The 19227-nt window shown below is 55.8% G+C and overlaps 1 protein-coding gene across 1 annotated transcript; it reads right to left on the reverse strand.

Annotated features, from left to right (window-relative positions):
* Nucleotides 1–4184: 4184 nt before the first annotated feature.
* Nucleotides 4185–17990, reverse strand: STAC2 (SH3 and cysteine rich domain 2). The gene is made up of 11 exons (XM_069543324.1): nt 17523–17990; nt 10308–10614; nt 9841–9938; nt 9576–9666; nt 8122–8234; nt 7972–8044; nt 7819–7880; nt 7272–7369; nt 6853–6904; nt 6370–6507; nt 4185–5687 (listed from the first exon to the last, which is right to left on the reverse strand). The coding sequence occupies exons 1-11, from the start codon at nt 17610–17612 to the stop codon at nt 5583–5585; spliced, it is 1227 nt and encodes a 408-aa protein (XP_069399425.1). The 5' UTR covers nt 17613–17990; the 3' UTR covers nt 4185–5582.
* Between the last annotated feature and the right edge of the window lie 1237 nt (nt 17991–19227).

Here is a 19227-nt window from a genome sequence, read left to right on the forward strand (position 1 = left end):
GTAGGTTTTATTTTCCCTGTTATATGGTAGTAATAACCAATAAATTTTTCAATAAAGTATGTGCTCTATGAGCTAAAATACTGAGGCATTTACATCGACTTGCATTGATTCTGTAACATTATAGTGTATTTGCTTCTCCATTTTCAGATGAGAAGAGGTTAAGCCACGTGTTGGGAGTCACCCGTTCAGCCTGAATTAGTGTTGCATCGTTAGGGATGGGGAGAATGAATTTGAGATGAATAACCTGGCTTAGTTCCCAGGCCTCAAGCTTTGGAAGACGGCAAGAGATGTCTTTGATGGTCAGAAGGATCCAGTCACAGTGGAGGATGCCTGGAAGAGCTGACTTGAATATCTTGAGTGGGTAACAGTTTGAGGGACTGGTGTCCAGGTGGAAGGGATCAGTCAACCGATTAAATGCAGAAGTGTCAGCCCCGGTGAGAAGTGGGAAGGAAAGGGGAACAGCTATGACTGGTGCCCCTCCTGGTTACTTCCCTGCCTTCCACCTGTCTTCAGGAGGAATTCTTTTGGAATAATGAGAAGGCCAGGAAGGGGTCTTCAGGGTGTGTAATAATCTGCATTTGGTGTGGAAAAGCCAGGGCTAAAGTGATCTTGAGGGCAGTAGACCTGTCCCCATCTCTGCCTGTAGTCTTGTCCAGTCTGGACAGGTAGGGAGATGGGTAACCCAAGGCAGGGAGGCGCAGACACAATAGTCATAACAACCTCGACCACCACCCATGTGCATCAGAACCTGGGCTGAGAGAACACTGATTTGGGGTTCCCGCCATACCAGCCTGTGCATAGTGTGTCCATAGGACCTGCTGTAAGCCTGTCAGTCTAAATGGGGAAGCTGTGGCCTGGAGGAAGGGCTATCCCCAAGCTGCCTGGAGCATGAGACGCCTTCCCATGCCTGGACCAGAGGAGGAAGGGCATGAAGGCCACCCACCTCCACCTTCTCCAGGCAAGAAAGAGATGACAGGAAGGACATTTAGAACCTTCACTGGGGCTCCTGAGTCGCCCGCACAGAAAAGGGTTGCCATCATGGACCAGGAGATGGTGCTATTCCCTCACAGGTCACTGAAACGAAGATAAGTGGTAGTCCTACAGTCGTGTCTGACTCTGCAACCCCATGGACTGTAGCCCACCAGGCTCCTGTCCGTGGGATTCTCCAGGCAAGAATACTGGAGTGGCTTGCAATTTCCTTCTCCAGAGTGTTCCCAACCTAGGGAATGAACCCAGGTCTTCCGCACTGCAGGCAGATTCTTTACTATCTGAGCCACAAGGCAAGCCAGACCACAGGTCACTGAAGATATAGGAAACTGCCTTACTTTGGTGAGGGGCTGAAGGGAGGGGGAGGGACGAATTAGGTTGTAGGAGCCTATCTCTTGGGAAGGCTTGCATTTAATCACTTCTTTCTGAAGCTCACTCCAGGGCTAAGGTTACCTCTTTCCACCACCGGCCTCTAACCCCTTTCCAGGCAGTGCCTTGGAGGGCCCCCTCAGCAGACAGATCCCCTAAAGTAATCACTGGATCTCTTCCAGTCCTGGAGACTTGAGAACTTCTAATGAAATGACATGTCCATTCAGGACTTTCGTCATGGTCCAGTGGTTAAGAATCTACCTGCCAATGCAAGGGACACAGGTTCGATCCCTGGTTCTGGAAGATTCTTCATGCTGCGGAACAAAGAAGTCCATGAGCCACAATTACTGAGCCCACACGCTGCAACTACTGAAGCCTTCGCACGCTAGGGACTGTGCTCCGCAGCAAGAGAAGCCACTGCAATGAAACCCACACACCACAACTAGAGAAAACCCGCGCGCAGCAACAAATACCCAACACAGCCAAGAGAAAAAGACATATCCATTCTCTCAAGAGCTTGCAACTGGGCCCATCATATAATTTTGCATACCCTTTAAAGGGGTTCATGGCCCCAAGTAAAGACTCCCTAAGCAAGTCCATTTCTGGAGAAGGAAACTGAAGCCTGGAAGGGCCCCCAGAATCCAAGCTTGGCTTGAACACCAGCACCCACCTTTGATTCCTTCAGATGTGCATGGGTGAGGGGGAGGGTGACTCAGAGTGGGCTGCACCTGACAGGTACAAGCACAGCTGCTGTGCCTGGAGAAAGGCTGAGGTCCCTGGTGCTCGCTCTGAGGTGGAAAGATGAACCACCTGGGCTGGCTCCCCAAAGCACAGGGAGAGAGGAGGCTGGAGGTATGCGCTGTCTTCCTCGCACTCTTGAGCAGGTGACCCCGACATCCTAAGCACTGGGGAGGGGGTGTTAAGGAGGTGGGGGCGGGGGGAAGGCTGAAGGCGCCAAAGGCAGCATGGCTAGTAAGATGGGGGGGCCTTACTCTGTCTGCATCTCCCTGCCTCCATCTCTGGTTTCCATCTTTCTGCCCTTTTAGGCCTCATGTTTCTGGCCCTCAGACTTCCCCCCTTTTTGCATCTCCCCTAAACCTAGATAACCTTAATCCCTCAGGGTGCCCAGGTTAAGCTCCGGCTGAGGTGGGGGGACAGAGGGCACAGACAACAGCCAAATGGTGGGTGGGCACCACCAGGAGGTTGCTGAACATCCTCCACCCCAGGCCAATGGTGTTGCTACTCCTGCCACCCCCAGAGTGGCCACAGAGGAGCGCTGCGGCTACAGCGGGGGCACCAGCTGTTCCCAGCCCCCAGGCTGTGAGCCTGCTGTAGGGTGGTTCAGCCACCCGAGAAAGCTGCTGTGTTCAGCAGTGCAGCAAATGAGCTGGCGGGAGGCGGGGGTCCAGGCCAGCTGCCGGCTGGTACGGACGCAAGCGAGTGTTCAGAAGGTTTGGCTGAAAGTCTCTGACTGTCTCCAGGGGGTGAAGTCTTGACCCCCGGAGCCCCTCCAGCATCTCCAGGGGTCTCTGTTTCCATCATACTGGTTTAAGGCCCTGAGGAACCCAGGATCAAGTTGGGGAAGAGTTGAACTGGGAAGCAAGAGATAGAATTTCTGAAACCAGCTCGACCATTAATTTGCTGGGTGACCTTGGGCAAGTAATGAGTCTGCTCTGTGCCTCAGCTGCTCCGTGTAAAAAAGGGACAAGTTTGGGCTGGATAATCTGTTTGACCATGGGCAAGCCACCTAATATCTCTAGAAGTCAGTTCCATCATCTGTGAAAAGGGGACACCACCACTTTCCTCACTGGGTCCTTAAGAGGATAAAATAAGTCCTGGCACAGTTTCCCAGACACAGTAGGTGTCTATTTGTGTGAGTTCCCCTCTTTATAAGCCTTTCCACTGGGTCTGTGACCCTTTTATCCAATCCCACCATCAAGGGTCCTAGGAAGGGGAGTCACCTTCCTCCTGCTCCTCTGCTGCCTCCCCACCCCCATCATTCCTGGATGAAAGGGACCAAAGCAAGCATGGTTGGGGACCCAGGGACTGGTCTCACCTGGCCCATCTTGATTTGGGGGTGGGGGTCTGGAGGGCAGAACTGGATGGGTGGCTATCCGGAGGAACAGGGCCCCCACCCGTTCTGCATTCTGGCGGCACGCGGTTGCCCTGGCACCTCCGCAGCCCGCCTCTCCCTCCCTCGGCGCGCGCCCCTCTGTCTATAAATAGCCCAGGACGTGCTCGCCTGGGCGATGACGCGCCCCGGCGTGCCGGAGGGGAAAGGCGGCTCTGCCGAGCAGGTGGGCGGCGGGCACTGCGGCGGGAGGGGCGCCACTGGGGCCCCCTTGTGCCAGGCTCCCAATGATGGGCGTGATTGAGTCATCTCAGGGCCGCACGGTCCGCCAACGTATCTGCCTCGGGCTTAGGGGGCTGCGGGGGCGAGGCTGATCTCGGGTGGATATTGAGGCCGCCAGACCCTGGGTTCGGCTGGTCTCCGGAAGCACCTCTGGGTGGGCAGAAACGCGGAGGTGCATGCCCGCCCGCTGAGCGACGCAGGTCCACATCGATCTAGAAAATGACCGCAGCCCCACTCTCTCTCCCTCCAGCGTCCCCCAAACCTCCTCCTCCATTTCCTCAGATCTGGAGTGAGGAGGCGTGGGGACCCTCACTGTCAGGGCCAGCCCAGCCCCTGTATCCCTCCTCTCAGAGATGAACGAATTCTCCACCTTCAGACTCTCTCCTATTTTGGTCCACACCCACCACACCCCCCAGGCCCCGCCCACCCCTTCCCTTCCTCTGACCCAAGCTGATAGATACATAGAACAGCCAGGTTGGGACAAGAAACATTTAATTAGGAGTCTGGGGACTCAGCAGTGCCCCAGCAGACTCCTCATGCAGCCTCATGTACAGTGGGCATTGGGCCCGACCCTGGGATATTGCTGGCGGGGGGCCTCATGGCAGCAAACAGGGCAGTGTGGCTTGAGTTCCTTCCCCTCTGCGAGGGAGAGGTGGGGCAGGGGCCAGTGGGTAGGAGCGTGTGCCCCTCCCACCACATGGGAGGGTGTGACTGTGCCCAGGATGGGGGTGGCATTGGCTGGCACGATCAAGGGCACAAGAGGAGGCTCAGAGCTTGGGGAGGAAAGGGAGGTTGGCACCAGAGAAAACCAGCCTGCAAGGGAGGGGTCCTCTTGCGTGTCCCCACACACCCCTTCCCCCAGCATGCCTACCCCCTTCCCTTTCTGGTGGTCAAACAGAATTCATTGTCTCCCACTCCTGCTTCCTCCCAGGGCTGTGTCCTGGAAAAGGGACCAGATGCAGCCAGAAAAAGGGCCCCCTGCAAAGGCAGCCCTGTCCCCCACAAAGCCCCAAGGGAGGGGGTAAGGGAGGGCTATTGCAGGGTCAGTCCTGAGGGTGGGGTTCCTGGGGCAGGCCTGGCAAGGCCTGGGACAGGAACTGAGCATTCAGAGTCCTGACAGTGAAATGGGGATTGTTTTGATCAGGTGGGCCGGTGCGTTTCTGTGTGCAGGCCGCTCTTGGATGTGTCCTCTCCCAGTGAACAAGGGTAGAGTGAGGTTGCTCTGTGGTGACTGTCCTACTGGAGGGGACAGCCTCTGATTTGCCACACTCTCCCCAGACCTCAGCCCTCCCCTCCTCTGTCCACCCAAGTTTCAAGTAACAGGAGAGAGAGCCACAGAACTTTCCTGAGAGTTGATGGAGTGACAGAGGTGATAAGACCAGGGTCCTCCCACAGCCCTGAGCTCCCTCCCCACCCGGAGCTGGGGCTGAGGGACCCAGGAGGGCCCCACTCCCAAAGTGACAGCTGCAGGGTCACACATACAAGGGCCCAAGCAGAGGCTCTGTGAGGAGAGGGGTGTCAGGCATGCAAAGGTGTGGTGGGCAGGGGTAGGCTCTCTGGAAGAGGCAGCCCAGATGTTCCTCAGGAACTTCCTCTCAGGGCTGTGGACTCTGCATGGCAACTGGACCGGGGGGACCCACCTGGAGTTTTGCCATTGCCTCCCACTTTCTCCTCCTCCCCACCCTCAAGTCTCAGAGCTGCAACCTCTTCAGGGCACCCCAGGACCCCAGAAATAACACCTTTCTCAGTACAGAAAGCTCCCACGCCATGGTGAATGGCCCCTGGGAGAGGAGCAGAGGGAACCCCCCGAGGGGCCAGAAGCTAGGAGGGCTGGGCACGGGCAGAGGCGGCTTCTGGGTCCTCTTGGCTTCTCTCAGATCTCGGTCAGGGCATCGGCTGGAACCAGGCCCCGCTTCTTGCCACTGCTGACGCGGATGAAGCCGTCAGCATCTTTGCTCCTGCCCACACCCACACAGATCTGAGCGGGAGAGACACAACGCTGAGGCCTGGCACTGCCTGCCTCCCTGGCCCCGAGTCCTGCTGATGCCTCCCATGGGGCCTATCCCAAGGGATGATGGGACCAGCATCAGATGCGGCTGGAGCCGGGGTGATGGGAGCAGATCCCATGAGAATCCAGGGCACAGCAGCAAGAACCAAGCGGACAGCAGACACGGAGCAGCACTTCGGGGCTGACCTTTGAGATCAGCTGGTCTAATGCCCCTGACAAACTCCCCGTTTCCCAGAGGAGGTAACAGTGGGGAAAGGACTTGCCCGTGGTTGACAATAACGTTCAGACCTAAGCCTCTGGACTCCTACACCAATGCTCTTCCCCCAGCTGTCTCTAACTAACATAACTGAGCCCATGCCTGTGTTGGCCACCAGCCCCGGTTCCCAGCAGTCTCACTGCTGCTTCTTCTCTCTTTTCTTAGTGAGAATCTCAGTTCCCCAACCAGGGATTGAACCTAGCCCATGGTAGTGAAACTCTGGAATCCTAACCACTGGGTCACCAGGGAAGTCCCCTGTCCCACTGCTTCTAATCTGCCCTCCCTCCTGCCCCCAGGCTCCAAGCCTCCTCCTCCTCCAGGGTGCTCGCCCACGTTCCTGCCACTTATCTGCCTCCTACGCCAGCCTCTCCAGCCATGCAGGGCCCAGGTCCTCACCTGGTTCTCCTTGAGGCTCATGTAGCCTTGTTCCTTGTTCCCGGAGAAGGGTTGGCAGCAGCGCCAAACGTTCTCGCCTGGTCTCACCCGCTGCACAAAATTAGCTGGGAAGAAGCCAACCCGGTCGCCGATCTTGCCCTGGAATGAGGCTGGCAGTGAGCGCTGTGCTGCCCCAACCCCAACTGCTTTCTCTAGACCTAATATCCACTCAGAGCCAATGCCATCATCCTGTAGATCCTGGGTTATTTGTGTTTGAGCCCTTAGTTGGGGGACTTCTGGGTTGGGAAGGGCACAAGGTAGGTAGGCAGAGGGCCAAGACTGGGGCATGGAGGGGAGAAGTAAAGGCAAGACCTGAGGGTGAGCCTAGGCCTGGCTAGGTCGTGGAGGAAGGGGGGTGGGTGTTAGGGAAAGTGCCCTCCATGGGTCTGGGCTAGTCGGGTGCCTACCACCGCTCACCCTCTGCTCCCCACCCTGCCACATCACCTTCCACCAGTCCTCATTAGAGTCATCCACCAGCATGATCCGGTCTCCAGGCCTGGGACAAGAGAGTGTGGGGGGGGAGGGGGTAGCATGTGGGGCAGGAGGGACCTGCCCACCCTGCATCCCAACAGTCCTAGACCCCCAGGTCCCCTGCAAGGGCACTCGATGGCCTCTGTGTGACCATAGGTACACAGGCACTATCTAGGACAGAGGCCTGGCATCAGTACCAAGCCTCTTGGACTCTGGCCCCTCTGTCTCATTTGGGGGCTCAGTAGCCTCCAGCATGCCAGGCAGAGGCTCCTGAAAGTCCCCCTCACACTCATGTTGCAAGGTCTGGGAGCGCAGGGCCCTGAGGTTGGAGGCAGGCAGCCCCCGGGATCGGGGTAGGGGTGGGAGAGAGGCGGGGCAGCTGGGGGACTCACTGCAGAGCCAGGTCATTCTTTTCCTGGGGCAGGAACTTATAGAGCGCCACGTAGGAGTACATGGGCCCCACATCCTTCCGGAGGGCAGGCCTGGCGGGCTGCGAAGAAGCTCAGGGTCATGGCTGGGGGAAGGACACCTTTATTACTCCACCCACTCTCCCCTTCCCCTGATTTTGCCTACCCGGGGGCTAGGATATGGGACAGTGACAGAGAGAGGTCAGAGTCTCCTGTCTGCTGTGCCCATACACCCCTGAGGGACTGGGCCAGGGATGGGAAGGGGGCACCTCCTTTGCCTGCTGCACTGGAACTGCCCACCCTTGGGAGTAGGAGTGGGCTCAACAGGCATGGGTCAGCGTTGGGAGGGGTAACACCCCTGCCTCCCATGCCTACTGACCCTAGCATTGCCCATCCCTGTAGACTGAGGATAAATGATGGCACAGTGAGACTCCTATTCAGCATGCTCTCACCCACCTAGGGATCAGTGACAAGGAGAAGGATGTCCCCTTTCCACCTGGCCGGCCAAGGCTCAGTGCCACCCCAACCTCACCTGTTGTCCTGGGCTCTTCTCCTCTGGTCCTGACCCTTCGCTCTCGGCTGGGGCTGTGAATACTGCAGATGCCAGGGTGGGGCCAGAGTGTGAGGCTGCAGGTGGTGGCCCCCCTGTGCTCCGCTCCTGCCCCTGCTCCCCAACCCCACTCACCGCTGTCGCCAGGGCCCTCCTCTGAGCTGCGGATGCTGCCCTCCCCATCCTCGGTCAGCTCATCCCGCTCGCTCTGGGGATACAGAGAGGGGAGGGCTCAGCCCCCGACCCTCTGGGACCCCTGCCCCCTCCCTTTGGTGTTCCCCATACCAGGCTCCTTGTGGGGGACTCAGAGGTGCTGCTGAAGCTGGAGCGGTTCATCAGGGCCAGGGAGGTGCCATAGCGCAGGGTCTCGTACACAGGGTCTACCTTCCCGCTGGCCCCTGCCGAGGAGTCACCATCAAGGCCAGGCACCTGGCTGCCCTGCTGGCCGCCCTGCTGGCTGCCCTGCTCAGCCAGCCCTAAAATGAATTCTGCATGCCCCTCACCTGCCCCTCCCAGGTCTCCCTAATTGCAGTGAGAACTCCATGTCCTCCCATGGTACCCAGGCACAAGCCTGAAGCCTCCTCGACCCCTCGCCCTCTGCACTGCCCATGTTCACTCCATCACCTCTTCTTGCCTCCCAAACAAGTCTAGCATCTGCTCACTTCTCTCCATCTCCATGACTGCCAGCCTGATCCAAGTTACCAAACTGGCAACCATCCTAGCTTCCCCATGGTCTCCCTGCTTCTCTCCAGCCCCTCCAATCCACATAGTAGCCAGAATGCTCTTGTAAAAACACAAAAATTGACCTTAGAATAAAATTCAAAGACTTGTGGTTACTGAGGAGGGGTGGGGGGAGGGATGCTCTGGGAGTTTGGGATTAGCAGATACAAACTGTTATATAGAGAACAGATAAACAACAGGGTCCTACTGAATAGCACAGGTAACTATATTCAATATCTTGTGATAAAACATAATGTGAAAGAATATGAAAAAGAATGTATATATATATAAAGAATGTATATAACTGAATCGCTTTTCTGTAAAGCAGAAATTAACACAATGTTGTAAATCAACTATACTTCAATAAATTAAACTTAAAAAAAAAAAGAATAAAGTTCAAAGAACACTCTTAAAAGGGACCCTAAGGCCCCGCACCCAGAGTTCTATCTCACCTGCTCACTCCCAGCCTCATTGTCCTTTTTCTGCCCCTTTCTGCTTCCGGCCTGCCTTCTGTCCACACTGGTCTTCCCCAGATCCTCAGGTTAATTCCCTATTCCCTTCAGGTCTCCTGGATGCCTTCTTTGTCTCTGCGGATGAGGTGGATGCCTTTTTATCCTCCCTTTGTTTCCTATCCTTCGGTTTCAGGCATTCACCAAATGGCTAACTGATGACTTGTGTGACTATTGTGTGTCTAGCTCCCTTACTAGACCATGAGCGCCACCTTCTTTAAGACTGCATTCCTGTGTCTAGCACAGTGCCTGGAGCCTAGCAGGTGCTCTATAAAGCTTTTGTTGAAGGATGGATGGATGGATGGATGAACAGATGAATCAACTCTACATTCAGGACAGGAACATCCAAAGAATTAGGGGGAGGGGAAGATGAAGAGAAATCTAAAAAAATTAAAAGGGAGTGGTAGCAGTGCCAAGAACAGGCAGTGCCAGCGTAACTCAAAGCCCATCTGAGGAGTGTGTGGGTCTCTCCTCACACTGCAGGGATGAGGGGCAATGCTGGACACTCACCAGTGGGTGGGGACTCCTTGCTCACGGCACAGGCTGGTGGAGACTCATGTACCAGGAGTGGGGAGCTGAAGTTGCGGCGGAAGGAGGAGGACTGTGGCAAAAGCAGGCAGAGAGAGGGTATGGAGAGGTCACGGCCTCCGAGAGCCTGGCCTTCCCCAAGCCCAAGCACCCCTCGACCTGAGGAATCAGCCCTGAGTGGCACTCAGAGCCCCAGAAGCCAAGCCTGGGAGCATGAGTCAGCCATCTCCAGGTGGTCCCCACTCACCGTCTTGCCTGGGCATTGCTGGTGGGAGATCTCCTCGGAGCACCAGAGGTGGACGCTGACTTTGCATGTCTTACACCGCAAACCCTGCTTGGAATTTCCTGGGAAGAACAAGAGGGGTGGTCAGTGACAGGGGGTAATCAAGATGGGCTACATCCATGGGGATGGAGCAAAGGAGGTAGGTTAGGGCGTGGGGGGAGCAAGGGATTGGGCTTCCTCATGCCAGCCTGGGGCCAAGCTCTGAGCGCGGACCCCGGTACAGTCAGGGTGGAGCTGACTCTGAAGCCTGAGTTGTTAGTAAATCCTGAGACCCCACCCACCCTCAAGGGTGCTATGTGTCCGCCCACGTGGAGGGGCAAAGGTAGGTCTGGGGACCATGAATAGTTGGAGCCTCGACATCAGGCAGTCCATTGCATGGGCCCATTCCCCACACCCACCCTGGCCCCTTCTGTTGCCACCCAAGCACCTACCCACAATGAGCTGGTGGCACAGCTCACAGGGGTTGGCTCGCTTGAAGACGTGTTCCTGGAAGCTGTGCAGCCTCACTGGTTTGAGTGGTGCCAAGGGGCGTGGGACTGGGCAGGGGGATGGGGTGGGGGTGGGCAGGCCCCGGTCTGCGGAGGCTGGTGGTGGGGTAGGAGGGGGCAGCGGGGTCGGGGGCGTCAGCAGCACCTCGGTGGGGCACTTAAGCTCAGAGCCGGAGCGAAATAAGAAGTTCTCAACGCTCTTACTTCGGAGGATGGTCTTGAGAGAAAGAGAGCGCTTGAACCGCTGGAGCTGAGAGAGGAAGAGGGATGGTGAGCCTGGAGGGAGCTGGCTCCCGGGGCTCTCTCCTTGGCCAGCAGCAGCCTGAAGGTGAGAGCCAGAGGTGATACAAAGCTTCTCCTGAGAGAGAGGCTGCCAAGTTCCCGAAGGTAGGTCACCACCCCAGGTGCCCACAAGAGCCAGGCAGGGAAACTCCTCTAGCAAAGGAGTTCTGACTGGACAGGCATAATTAGGAGTGGTGGGGACTGTGGCAAACTGTATGGCCAGCAAGTAGCTGCTGGTCTCCTCTACCAGCTGAGGCTAGTCTATATGAGCAGCTCAGCATTGCTAGGGTTCTCAATTTTTAAAAAGAAATCTAGACTTTTTTTATAAATGTAAGTTTTTTTTTTTTTGGTAATTTTATTTTACACTGCATGTGTAATCTTAGTTTCCTCATCAGGGATCGAACTTGTGCCCCTTGCATTGGAGCATACAGTTTTAACCACTGGATCACTAGGGAAGTTCCATATAAATGTGATTTTTTAATTAAAAAAATTAATCCGCTTAATGAACTTATGAGATTTAAAGTCAGTTAAGAGGGACTTCCCTTGTGGTTCAATGGTTAAGACTGCGTTTCCAGGGAGCTTCCTGGTGGTCCAGTGGCTGAGATACCTAACTTCCAAATGCAGGGGGACCAGGTTCGATCCCTGGTCAGGGAACTATATCCAGCATGCTACAATTAAAAGAGTCTGTCTGCCGCAATAAGGATCAAAGATCCCACATGCCACAGTTACAACCTGGTGCAGCCAAATAAATATTAAAAAAAAAAAAAAAAGACTGTGTTTCCACAGTGGGGAATGGGGGTTGGGGGTGATGAGGGGGTTGAGGGATGGTCTTGGGAAAATCCCCCATGTCGCGTGGCCAAAAAAAAAAAAAAGTCAGTTAAGAAATTGAGACTCTTATGTGAAACTGAATAGAAACAAATTCAAGAGATTTTATTCCCTTTTTTTCTTTGCAGAAATGGTAGTATACTATTTCTCCTGTACCTTGCTTTTTTTCACTTAACAGTAAATCTTGGAAATCATTCCATACCAGTACACAAAGAGTTTCAGCATTCTTTTTCTATGGCCACACAGGAATTTCGTTGAATGGGTGTGCCATTTACTTGAGTTAACAAAATAATACTTTGGGGGCCAAACAAAACATGCCAGGTCCTCAGTTCTTGCACAGGAAGAGGGGAGTGGTCTCTCTGGACCCTCTTCCTCAGTGTTGATTCTCCCCCTGAAACACCTCTCCAGCCCATCCCTTGCAACCTCTCAGCACCCCCAGAGCCCTGCCCTAGTTCAGGCTCTGGCACCCTCAGTCTGTTCAAGGCTATAACTCTTTGCCTCCACCTGGCCCATCCCCACCTGTTCTCCATGCAGCAGGAAGGTGACCCCTGACGATGCAAAAACCATGCATGGCTCCTCAGGACTCAGTCAAGGCCTTTGTGCCTGCCAGGGCACTACTACTTGGCCACACCCACCCTTCCACCCCATGCCTTCCACCTGAGTTCAGACATAATGACTTGAACTCATCTGTATTTTATGCCTCTGAGTGTTTGACATGCTTGTCCTCTTCTCTGACTTACCCAATTATGTCTCACTTTCTATCCTCCAGGGTTTCCTGTGACTATTCTTCCTCGGGGGAGCTATCTCTTCTGTAGGGATTCCTTTTAGTAAAGAGCTCTGATCAGGTTTATGTTTTGTCATTTACTTCTCACTCCTCCAGGAGGTTGTGAGCCCCTGGAGAGCAGGGAAAGTTGTTTCAAATCCCCATAATGGGCTTCAGCACATAGAAGATGCTCATTCCATGTTTGTGGAATAAATGATGAGCAAGTGGCTTGAACCCTAAACAGAGTGCATGTTCTGGAGCATAGGGTGGATTCTGCATGAGGCCGGAGCACATTGACCACCTGATGTGAAGAGCTGACTCATGGGAAAAGACCCTGATGCTGGGAAAGATTGAGGGCAGGAGGAGAAGGGGGCCACAGAGGATGAGATGGTTGGATGGCATCACTGACTCAATGGATATGAGTTTGAGCAAGCTCCTGGAATTGGTGAAAGACAAGGAAGCCTGGTGTGCTGCAGTTCATGGGGTCGCAAAGAGTCGGACACAATTTAGTGTCGGAATAACAATGACAAAGAGCTATTTCTACTGCTCACCCAAACACACCCTTATTCTGCCTGGAATGAAATCTGGACCGCCCTACCCAGACCCTTGCCCCACTCACCTCCTGTTCAGAGCCCTTTCTCCTGCCCACTTCTTTCCACCAATGATTAAAAAAAAAAAAAAAAGATGGGGGGAGGGGACATAGGGCGGGGAGACTTGGCCCAGATTCCCGAGCTGGGATACCAGGCAACCTGTGTGCCATGGCTGCCAGCTTGGCAGCCATGCCAAGAGGATGGAAGTGGAGACCCCTCTAGCCCTGGGGAGGCCAGCAGGCCACAGGACAAAGGGGAAGCAGAGGGGGAAATGTTTGGGCACGAGGCGGGTCCTGGTGTGCCAGCTGAAAGGCCAGACAGAGCCCTGGGGTGACTGGCATGTTGAGTTGCCCACCTCCTTCCAAATCCAGTTTCCTGGCCAGCACTGTGGGCTTCTTTGTGTGTCTCTGAGAAGCAGGGCCCCAGGCCCCAGATGCCAGGGTGCTGGGGCAGAGGTGGAGGCCCAGAGGGACAATTAATTAGAACACAAATGTGTTCTATGGGCCAAACGTGGCTCTGGAGGCTCTGACAGGCCTGGAGGCTGGTGAACCAACCGCTGCTCTGCCCAGGGGCTGTAAGCACTGAGCACAGGAGGCCTCTGGGAGGACGAGCTGAGGGTAGGGGGCAAAATGAAACCTGCGGCTGAAGGCAAGAGGAAGGAGTCAGCGTTAGGTGCTTTCTAAGCAAGACAGAAAGCAAGAACCTGAAAACCCCAAAGCAAAAACCTAAACGTATGGGGGACTTCCCTAGTGGTCTAGTGGCTAAGGGAGGGGGCCCAGGCTCCATCCCTGGTTGGGGAACTAGATCCCACATGCCGCAACTAGGAGTTTGAATGATGCAACTAAAATGGAGACCCAGTGCAGCCAAAATAAATGAATATTAAAAAACAAAACAACTAACTTTATAAACATAATGAGAGGTGGTTATTATCAGAGTCCTGGAATGGATATGTAGCATCTCATTAACCTTCCACCATCCTCTGAGGTAGTGACAATTATTGTCCCACTTTTCAGGATGAGGAACTGAGGGGTTAAATTACTCACTCATCATGCGTCCTCAGCTGCTAAGGAGCAGAGCTGGGACTTGAACTAGTGGCTTTGGCTACTGAGCCCAAGGAGTAAGGCGCCCTCTGCCTTGGCCCTCACCTCTGCCCCTCAGTTGTGCCACGGGCTTGTCATGAGATGTAAGCTTAGAAAGAGTGGCCACCTGGAGCAGTGCCCACCTGCACCACTCTGGCCACAGCCCCTTGGAACTGCCGTCTGACTCTGTTGGTCATCTCTTGTGATGGCAAGAACACCCTCTCTTGGGACAGTCATTCCATCTTTGGGCAGCTGCAATCGCTGGAAAGTGCTTCCCTATATAGAGCTGAAACCTGCCTCCCTGCCTATCGGCCCTTGTTCCTCCCTTGGCTCCAGAAAGGGCTACTCCCGCTTCCCCACATCAGTTCTTCAAATATTTGAAGACATCAATCATGTTCCCCCCTTCTGAGGCCATTACTTCCAAAGTAATCCTCACAGGATGAGGTTTCAAGCTTCCCTTCTGTCCAGCCTGTGCCCTTTCCTGGTCCCTGCTTGGCCTTAGTGCCAGAAGCCACCGCTGCAGGGGACCAGAGGCCTCTGGAACAGACTGTTCCCCAGCACTGGGGCAGTCCTGACTCTGCCCCAGATCCCAGGAGGGTAGAGAGGCAGGAAGGAATAACACCTGGGGTGGCTGGCGGATGTCAAAGGCTGTGGCTGGAGGGCAGGTGCAGGCATCTCTGCTAAATGGCTTAATGCCTGCCCACTCCAGAGACATCAGCCTTGGCCACCCAAACCCATCTGGACTCAGCCTGGCCAGGTATTTCCACTCCTGGGACTCTTAGTTTCCAGGGAAGACCTCCCCACCACTATCTTTTTGGTGCCCCTACTGTCCCAGGACCCATTCCCTGACAGGAGAAAGTTGCCATATACCCTGGCAAACGGGCACATCTGCATCCCATTTCCTCCCCACCTCCCACCCAATCACCGCCAAAGCACCAGGAGCTTGTCTGGCTTGGAGCCTGGACCACCAGGCCTGTCATTCTGAGTCCCCTCGGAGGCAGGACCTGGCCTGCCTGCCTCCTCCCCGGCTCTCCACACCCTGGATGGTCCTTTCTTCCCTCAGTTCCCACCAGCTCCTGAAAAGGTATCAGGCAAATGGCAGATGTGACACAAGCTGACTCAGATGGCAGAGCTGGCATGACAAGGTTTTCCCAAGAATGGCAGAGGGGTGATGGCAGACCCCATGAAGTAGGATGGGATGGGGACCCAGAGAGGGCAATGCTGACACTAGGAAGCTCACTGAGTACCTTAGGTTTAGGAGTAACACCAGGCTTAGAGTGGGCAGGAGGCTGAATTTGGGCTGCAAGAAATTCCCAGGGACCCCCAAACACTGATAAATAAGTCTGGAATGTTGGCTTCACAGCCTAACAGGCACCAGCGTCCTCTGTCGTACCTGCCTCAAACTGAGCTGGGTGGGCAGCAACCAACCCTCTCCCTTCCTTCCCCTCCACCCCTACAGTCTGAAGACAGAAGCTTCCTTGGACAAGTTGAGATGGGGGGATGGAAGGAGGCTGGCAAAGGTTCTGAATTCTCTCTGCCCACCTCTGCTCTCCTGAGTGCCTTCCCCCCAAAGCCAAAGCCCAGCCCGTGTTGTTATTACGGAGCCCTTCATAAGCGATGTACAGGGAGGGGGGCAAAGGGGCAGGGATCCAACTGACCTGGTACAGAGGGACCAGGTCAGGTATACACTCCCTTCCTTCCCTGCTCCTCAGATCCCCATGGCTCAGATCCAGAGGTGATGGAATGAGGTGGTCCTTGGGCTGGGAGAAAGGAGGCACAGACCTGCCAGGCCCTGGCAGGCCCCTCCCCACACAGCTGAGCTTGCAGATTGCTGAGGCAGCGCTGCTCAGCACTCTTGCCTGCCTTCAGAAAGCCCTTAAGGAGGGGCGGAGTGGCCAGGCCGTTGTGTGGGAAACAGGGCAGGACCTGAGAGGCCCCCAGTGCTCTGGGAAGCAAGCAGGGAGGTTGTATGTTTCTGTCCAGGGTGATAAGAAGGCAACTGAGGTCAGAATGGGGTCTGTTCCTGGGACCCTCTGCTTGAAAGAAACTGTCACAGTTATTCCAAGCAATATCCTCCCACCCCAACACCTCATTCTTCTCCCAGTAGATTTGACTCTCTGAAGGGGAGTTAACTCTGTGGCCTGAGAGCCCAGGGTTTCCAGTTCTCAGAAGGAAGCAGGAGGTCAAGCGTGAATCTGAAGTCTTGGACATGGAGACCCACTGGGTCCCTCCAGTTTAGGGACAGGAAGCCTACCTGGGGGTGCCTCAGCCAGACTCCATCCACTCTGGCCTTACTCATCTTTCCTTGGTCATTCCCTGGATGACCTTGACCTTGAATTAACCTCATATCCTGGGAAGTAGTCCAGACAGAATTAGGAGGAGGATGGGCATGAGAAAAAGCTATAGATGAACTAGTGATACCACGGGGAGCCCAAGATGGCACCCATTTCTGGTCCGGGCTGCCCTCCTCCTCATCTGGGTAACAGAAGCCAAGTGGGAACCAATTACCAGGGTGGAAAGGAAAGGGTAACCTTGGCCTGAAGTCTGGGGAGGGGGCAGAGAGCACTCCCCATCCCCAGGGACCCTGCTCAGGTTGCTTCCCGCATAACTTCTTGCGGGTCAGCATCTAGAACTTGGGGAGGCAGCAGATAGATCAGAGGTGGGGGTTGCAGAATGTGAGCCCTCTTGTGTTCTCCGTCCCCCTCCCCGCCCCCAGCCCCTTCAGCGCCAGGAGTCTGAGCTGCGCCTGACTTCACTGGGGAATAATTTATTCATTGTGACTCCCGCAGGAGTAATTAGGGTTAATTATGACATTCATTAATTACGATGACTTCCCTTTTTGCTTCTACCCGCTCCCCACGCCCCCACTACCACCCAGCCCCCGTCCCGCTGGTAGGGTGGGGGTGGGTCTGCCTGTCTTTCTGCTCCGGAGCCGCAACGACAGTCCGCGGGTCCCCGCCCGTTGATGGCCCGCGCTGCCGCAACACCCAGCGCGAACTCGGAAGCTGCGCACCCCGGGGCCGCGGGCTCACGTCGCCTAACCGGGCTGGGAGGAGGGAATGTCGGACTGCGGCGGGTCAGAGAGAGCCATCTAGAGACTCTGAGATAAACACGCAGAGAACCCGGGAGAGACGCACAGAGAGATACTAAGGCAGAGACAAACAGGTTGTAGAGACACGGGCAGAGAGACACGGGCAGAGAGAGAGGGACAGACTGAGCTACAGGCGGAGACCTGGCGGATACAGGAGAGGTGCGCCTGGCGCGCACACTCGGGCGCGTACACCGGCCCACACCCGCTACACACCGCTACACACTCCCTCCGCTTTCGCTGCGCCGACTCCCTCCAACAAAGCCGAGTTACAACCTCCCTGGAGGGTCGCGGGGGAGCTCCGCTCATCACGCGCGCAAGGGCGTGTCGTGTTTGAGTGACGGGAGCTGTTGCGGTCCCTCATCCGAACCTACTGCCCCTGGGTCGCCGCGCGGAGCGTTAGGGACCACACGGGCCCTTCCACGGTGACTCCAGGGCACCGGAGGCCACAGTGGCAACTGAGTCGGGAGGAGGATGCCCCGGCTGGGGGCGCACAGGGCAGGGGTCCAGGCCTCGCGCCTCTCGAGTTACCTTGGTTTCCTGGAGGGCAGAGACGGTCCCCGGGGGGGTGTGGGTGGCAGCGTCATCCGGTTCGTTCTCCTTCTCGCTCATTTCGGTCATGGTTAGGGGAGACGGGAAGAGAGGGTGCCGAGACCCGACGGCAGCCCACCTGGAAGCAGGCTAAGGGTGGCAGGCGTCTCTCCGGGACCTGAAGCCCTTAGAGACAGCCCCCCAACCCAGTGAACCCCTGGAGAAACCCGCCCAGGCAAAGCAACCCCCACTCCCGGCTGCGGGCGGAGAAAGTTCCTGGGTTGGTGGGTGAGAGGAGGCAATTATACGGAGCCTAGGAAGCAGGACGACCCCAGGAGTGAGGATCAGGGGTCTGAAGAAGATGCTGCTCGGAGCGATGGGAGGAGGGAAGAGGGGACTCGGGTAGGAACCGAGGGAGGGAGCGATGGAGCTGTCAGTGTCCGGCCCGCTCCGCTGTCCTCTGCGCCCGCCCCCCACCCCCTCCCCCTTCCCCTCCCCCCGCCGGCCCCAGCCGGGCACCCGGCGGCCCCTCCGCCCAGTCCTCGCCTCCCAACTTTGATTTAGGAGGTCGCCTGGTCCCTCCCCCTTCCCTCTGCCGCTCCCCCGCGCCGCTATGCAAATCAGGTTCTAAGCTATTGGCTGCTGCGGTGGCCAGGAGGGCGAGCTGGGCGGAGCTTGGGGGGGGCTCGACACGATGGGGAGGAGCTTGGAGGGCAAAAGAAGTGGAGGGGGCAGTTTCACACTGAAAAATCCGGAATGGGGGTGGGGGAGCATGACAAGGTTGAAGGAAGGTTCAGGAGATCATATTAGAGTCTGGAAGGGTTAGAGGAGGATAGAAATAGGTTGGATTTGCGGAAGGAGAGCCGAGAATGAGATGAAGGTAGGACTTCCTGAGAGTGAAGAGTGGGGATCCTTCCACCCCATTAACTGGATGTCTCTCTGCCCTGGAGACTTTCTCTCCAAATGTACACATCCTTGGACTGTGCGGTAGGGGTTTCTTCTGCAAATAATAGACAACTTAACACCATGTGTCAAAGGCCAGCCCTGTCCTGGAAAGCAGGCCAACGACATGGCTTTCCAATCCTGTTGTCTGGACATCAGCAGAGAAGAGGCCTCAGTCCCCACACTTGAGGTCCCCAAACCTCTCCAAGACATTCCCCCTCCTAAAGATCCTACCACAAGTGAAGTTAGATGGGGGTAGGGAGAGGTGGACCCTCCAAAGAGTCTTCTGTCCACTTGATCTGAAGCCACCTCTGCTAATGCATGTCGCTCACCTGCCATTTCCTCAACTTCTCTGCTCTCCCCTCCTGGCCCTTCTGGCCCTTCATCTCTGGGCCTGTCCAAGAAAATGGAGGGAGGTTGGAGACTGAGAGAATCCTTCTCTGGGTGCGGGTGGAGAGACTTCTGGGTCTAAGTCTCCTTCCTCCTCATCTCTGTAGCACTCAGAAGGGTCCTGCCTTTATGCCAGCCCTGGAGGAGGATCTGAACCCTGTGTCCCTCCTCCCACCCCCCCCCCCCCCCCCCCCGTGCACACAGCCATTCACGTGCTCTCCCGCCTCTTGAAGATGAGCTCACGTTGGAGTTGGAGCACTGCTCAGGTTACAGCATCTAGGGAAAGAGATTTATTTGCCAGTGGCAGAAGTAGGACAAGGGCAGACAGGCGGGTCTGTGGCTGTGGGGGCTTAGTCTCCTCCCCCTCCAGATC

Source organism: Ovis canadensis, chromosome 11 (genome assembly GCF_042477335.2).
Source record: "Ovis canadensis isolate MfBH-ARS-UI-01 breed Bighorn chromosome 11, ARS-UI_OviCan_v2, whole genome shotgun sequence".
Classification (NCBI taxonomy): Eukaryota; Metazoa; Chordata; class Mammalia; order Artiodactyla; family Bovidae; genus Ovis; species Ovis canadensis.

Coding starts and splice junctions, on each gene's coding strand:
- STAC2 (XM_069543324.1), bottom strand. CDS start 17,612: ATGACCGAAATGAGCGAGAAGGAGAACGAACCGGATGACGCTGCCACC. Junction 6,905..7,271: donor AAGAATGACCTGGCTCTGCA/GTGAGTCCCCCA, acceptor CTCTTGTCCCAG/GCCTGGAGACCGGATCATGC. Junction 5,688..6,369: donor TGAGCCTCAAGGAGAACCAG/GTGAGGACCTGG, acceptor TCTCCCGCTCAG/ATCTGTGTGGGTGTGGGCAG.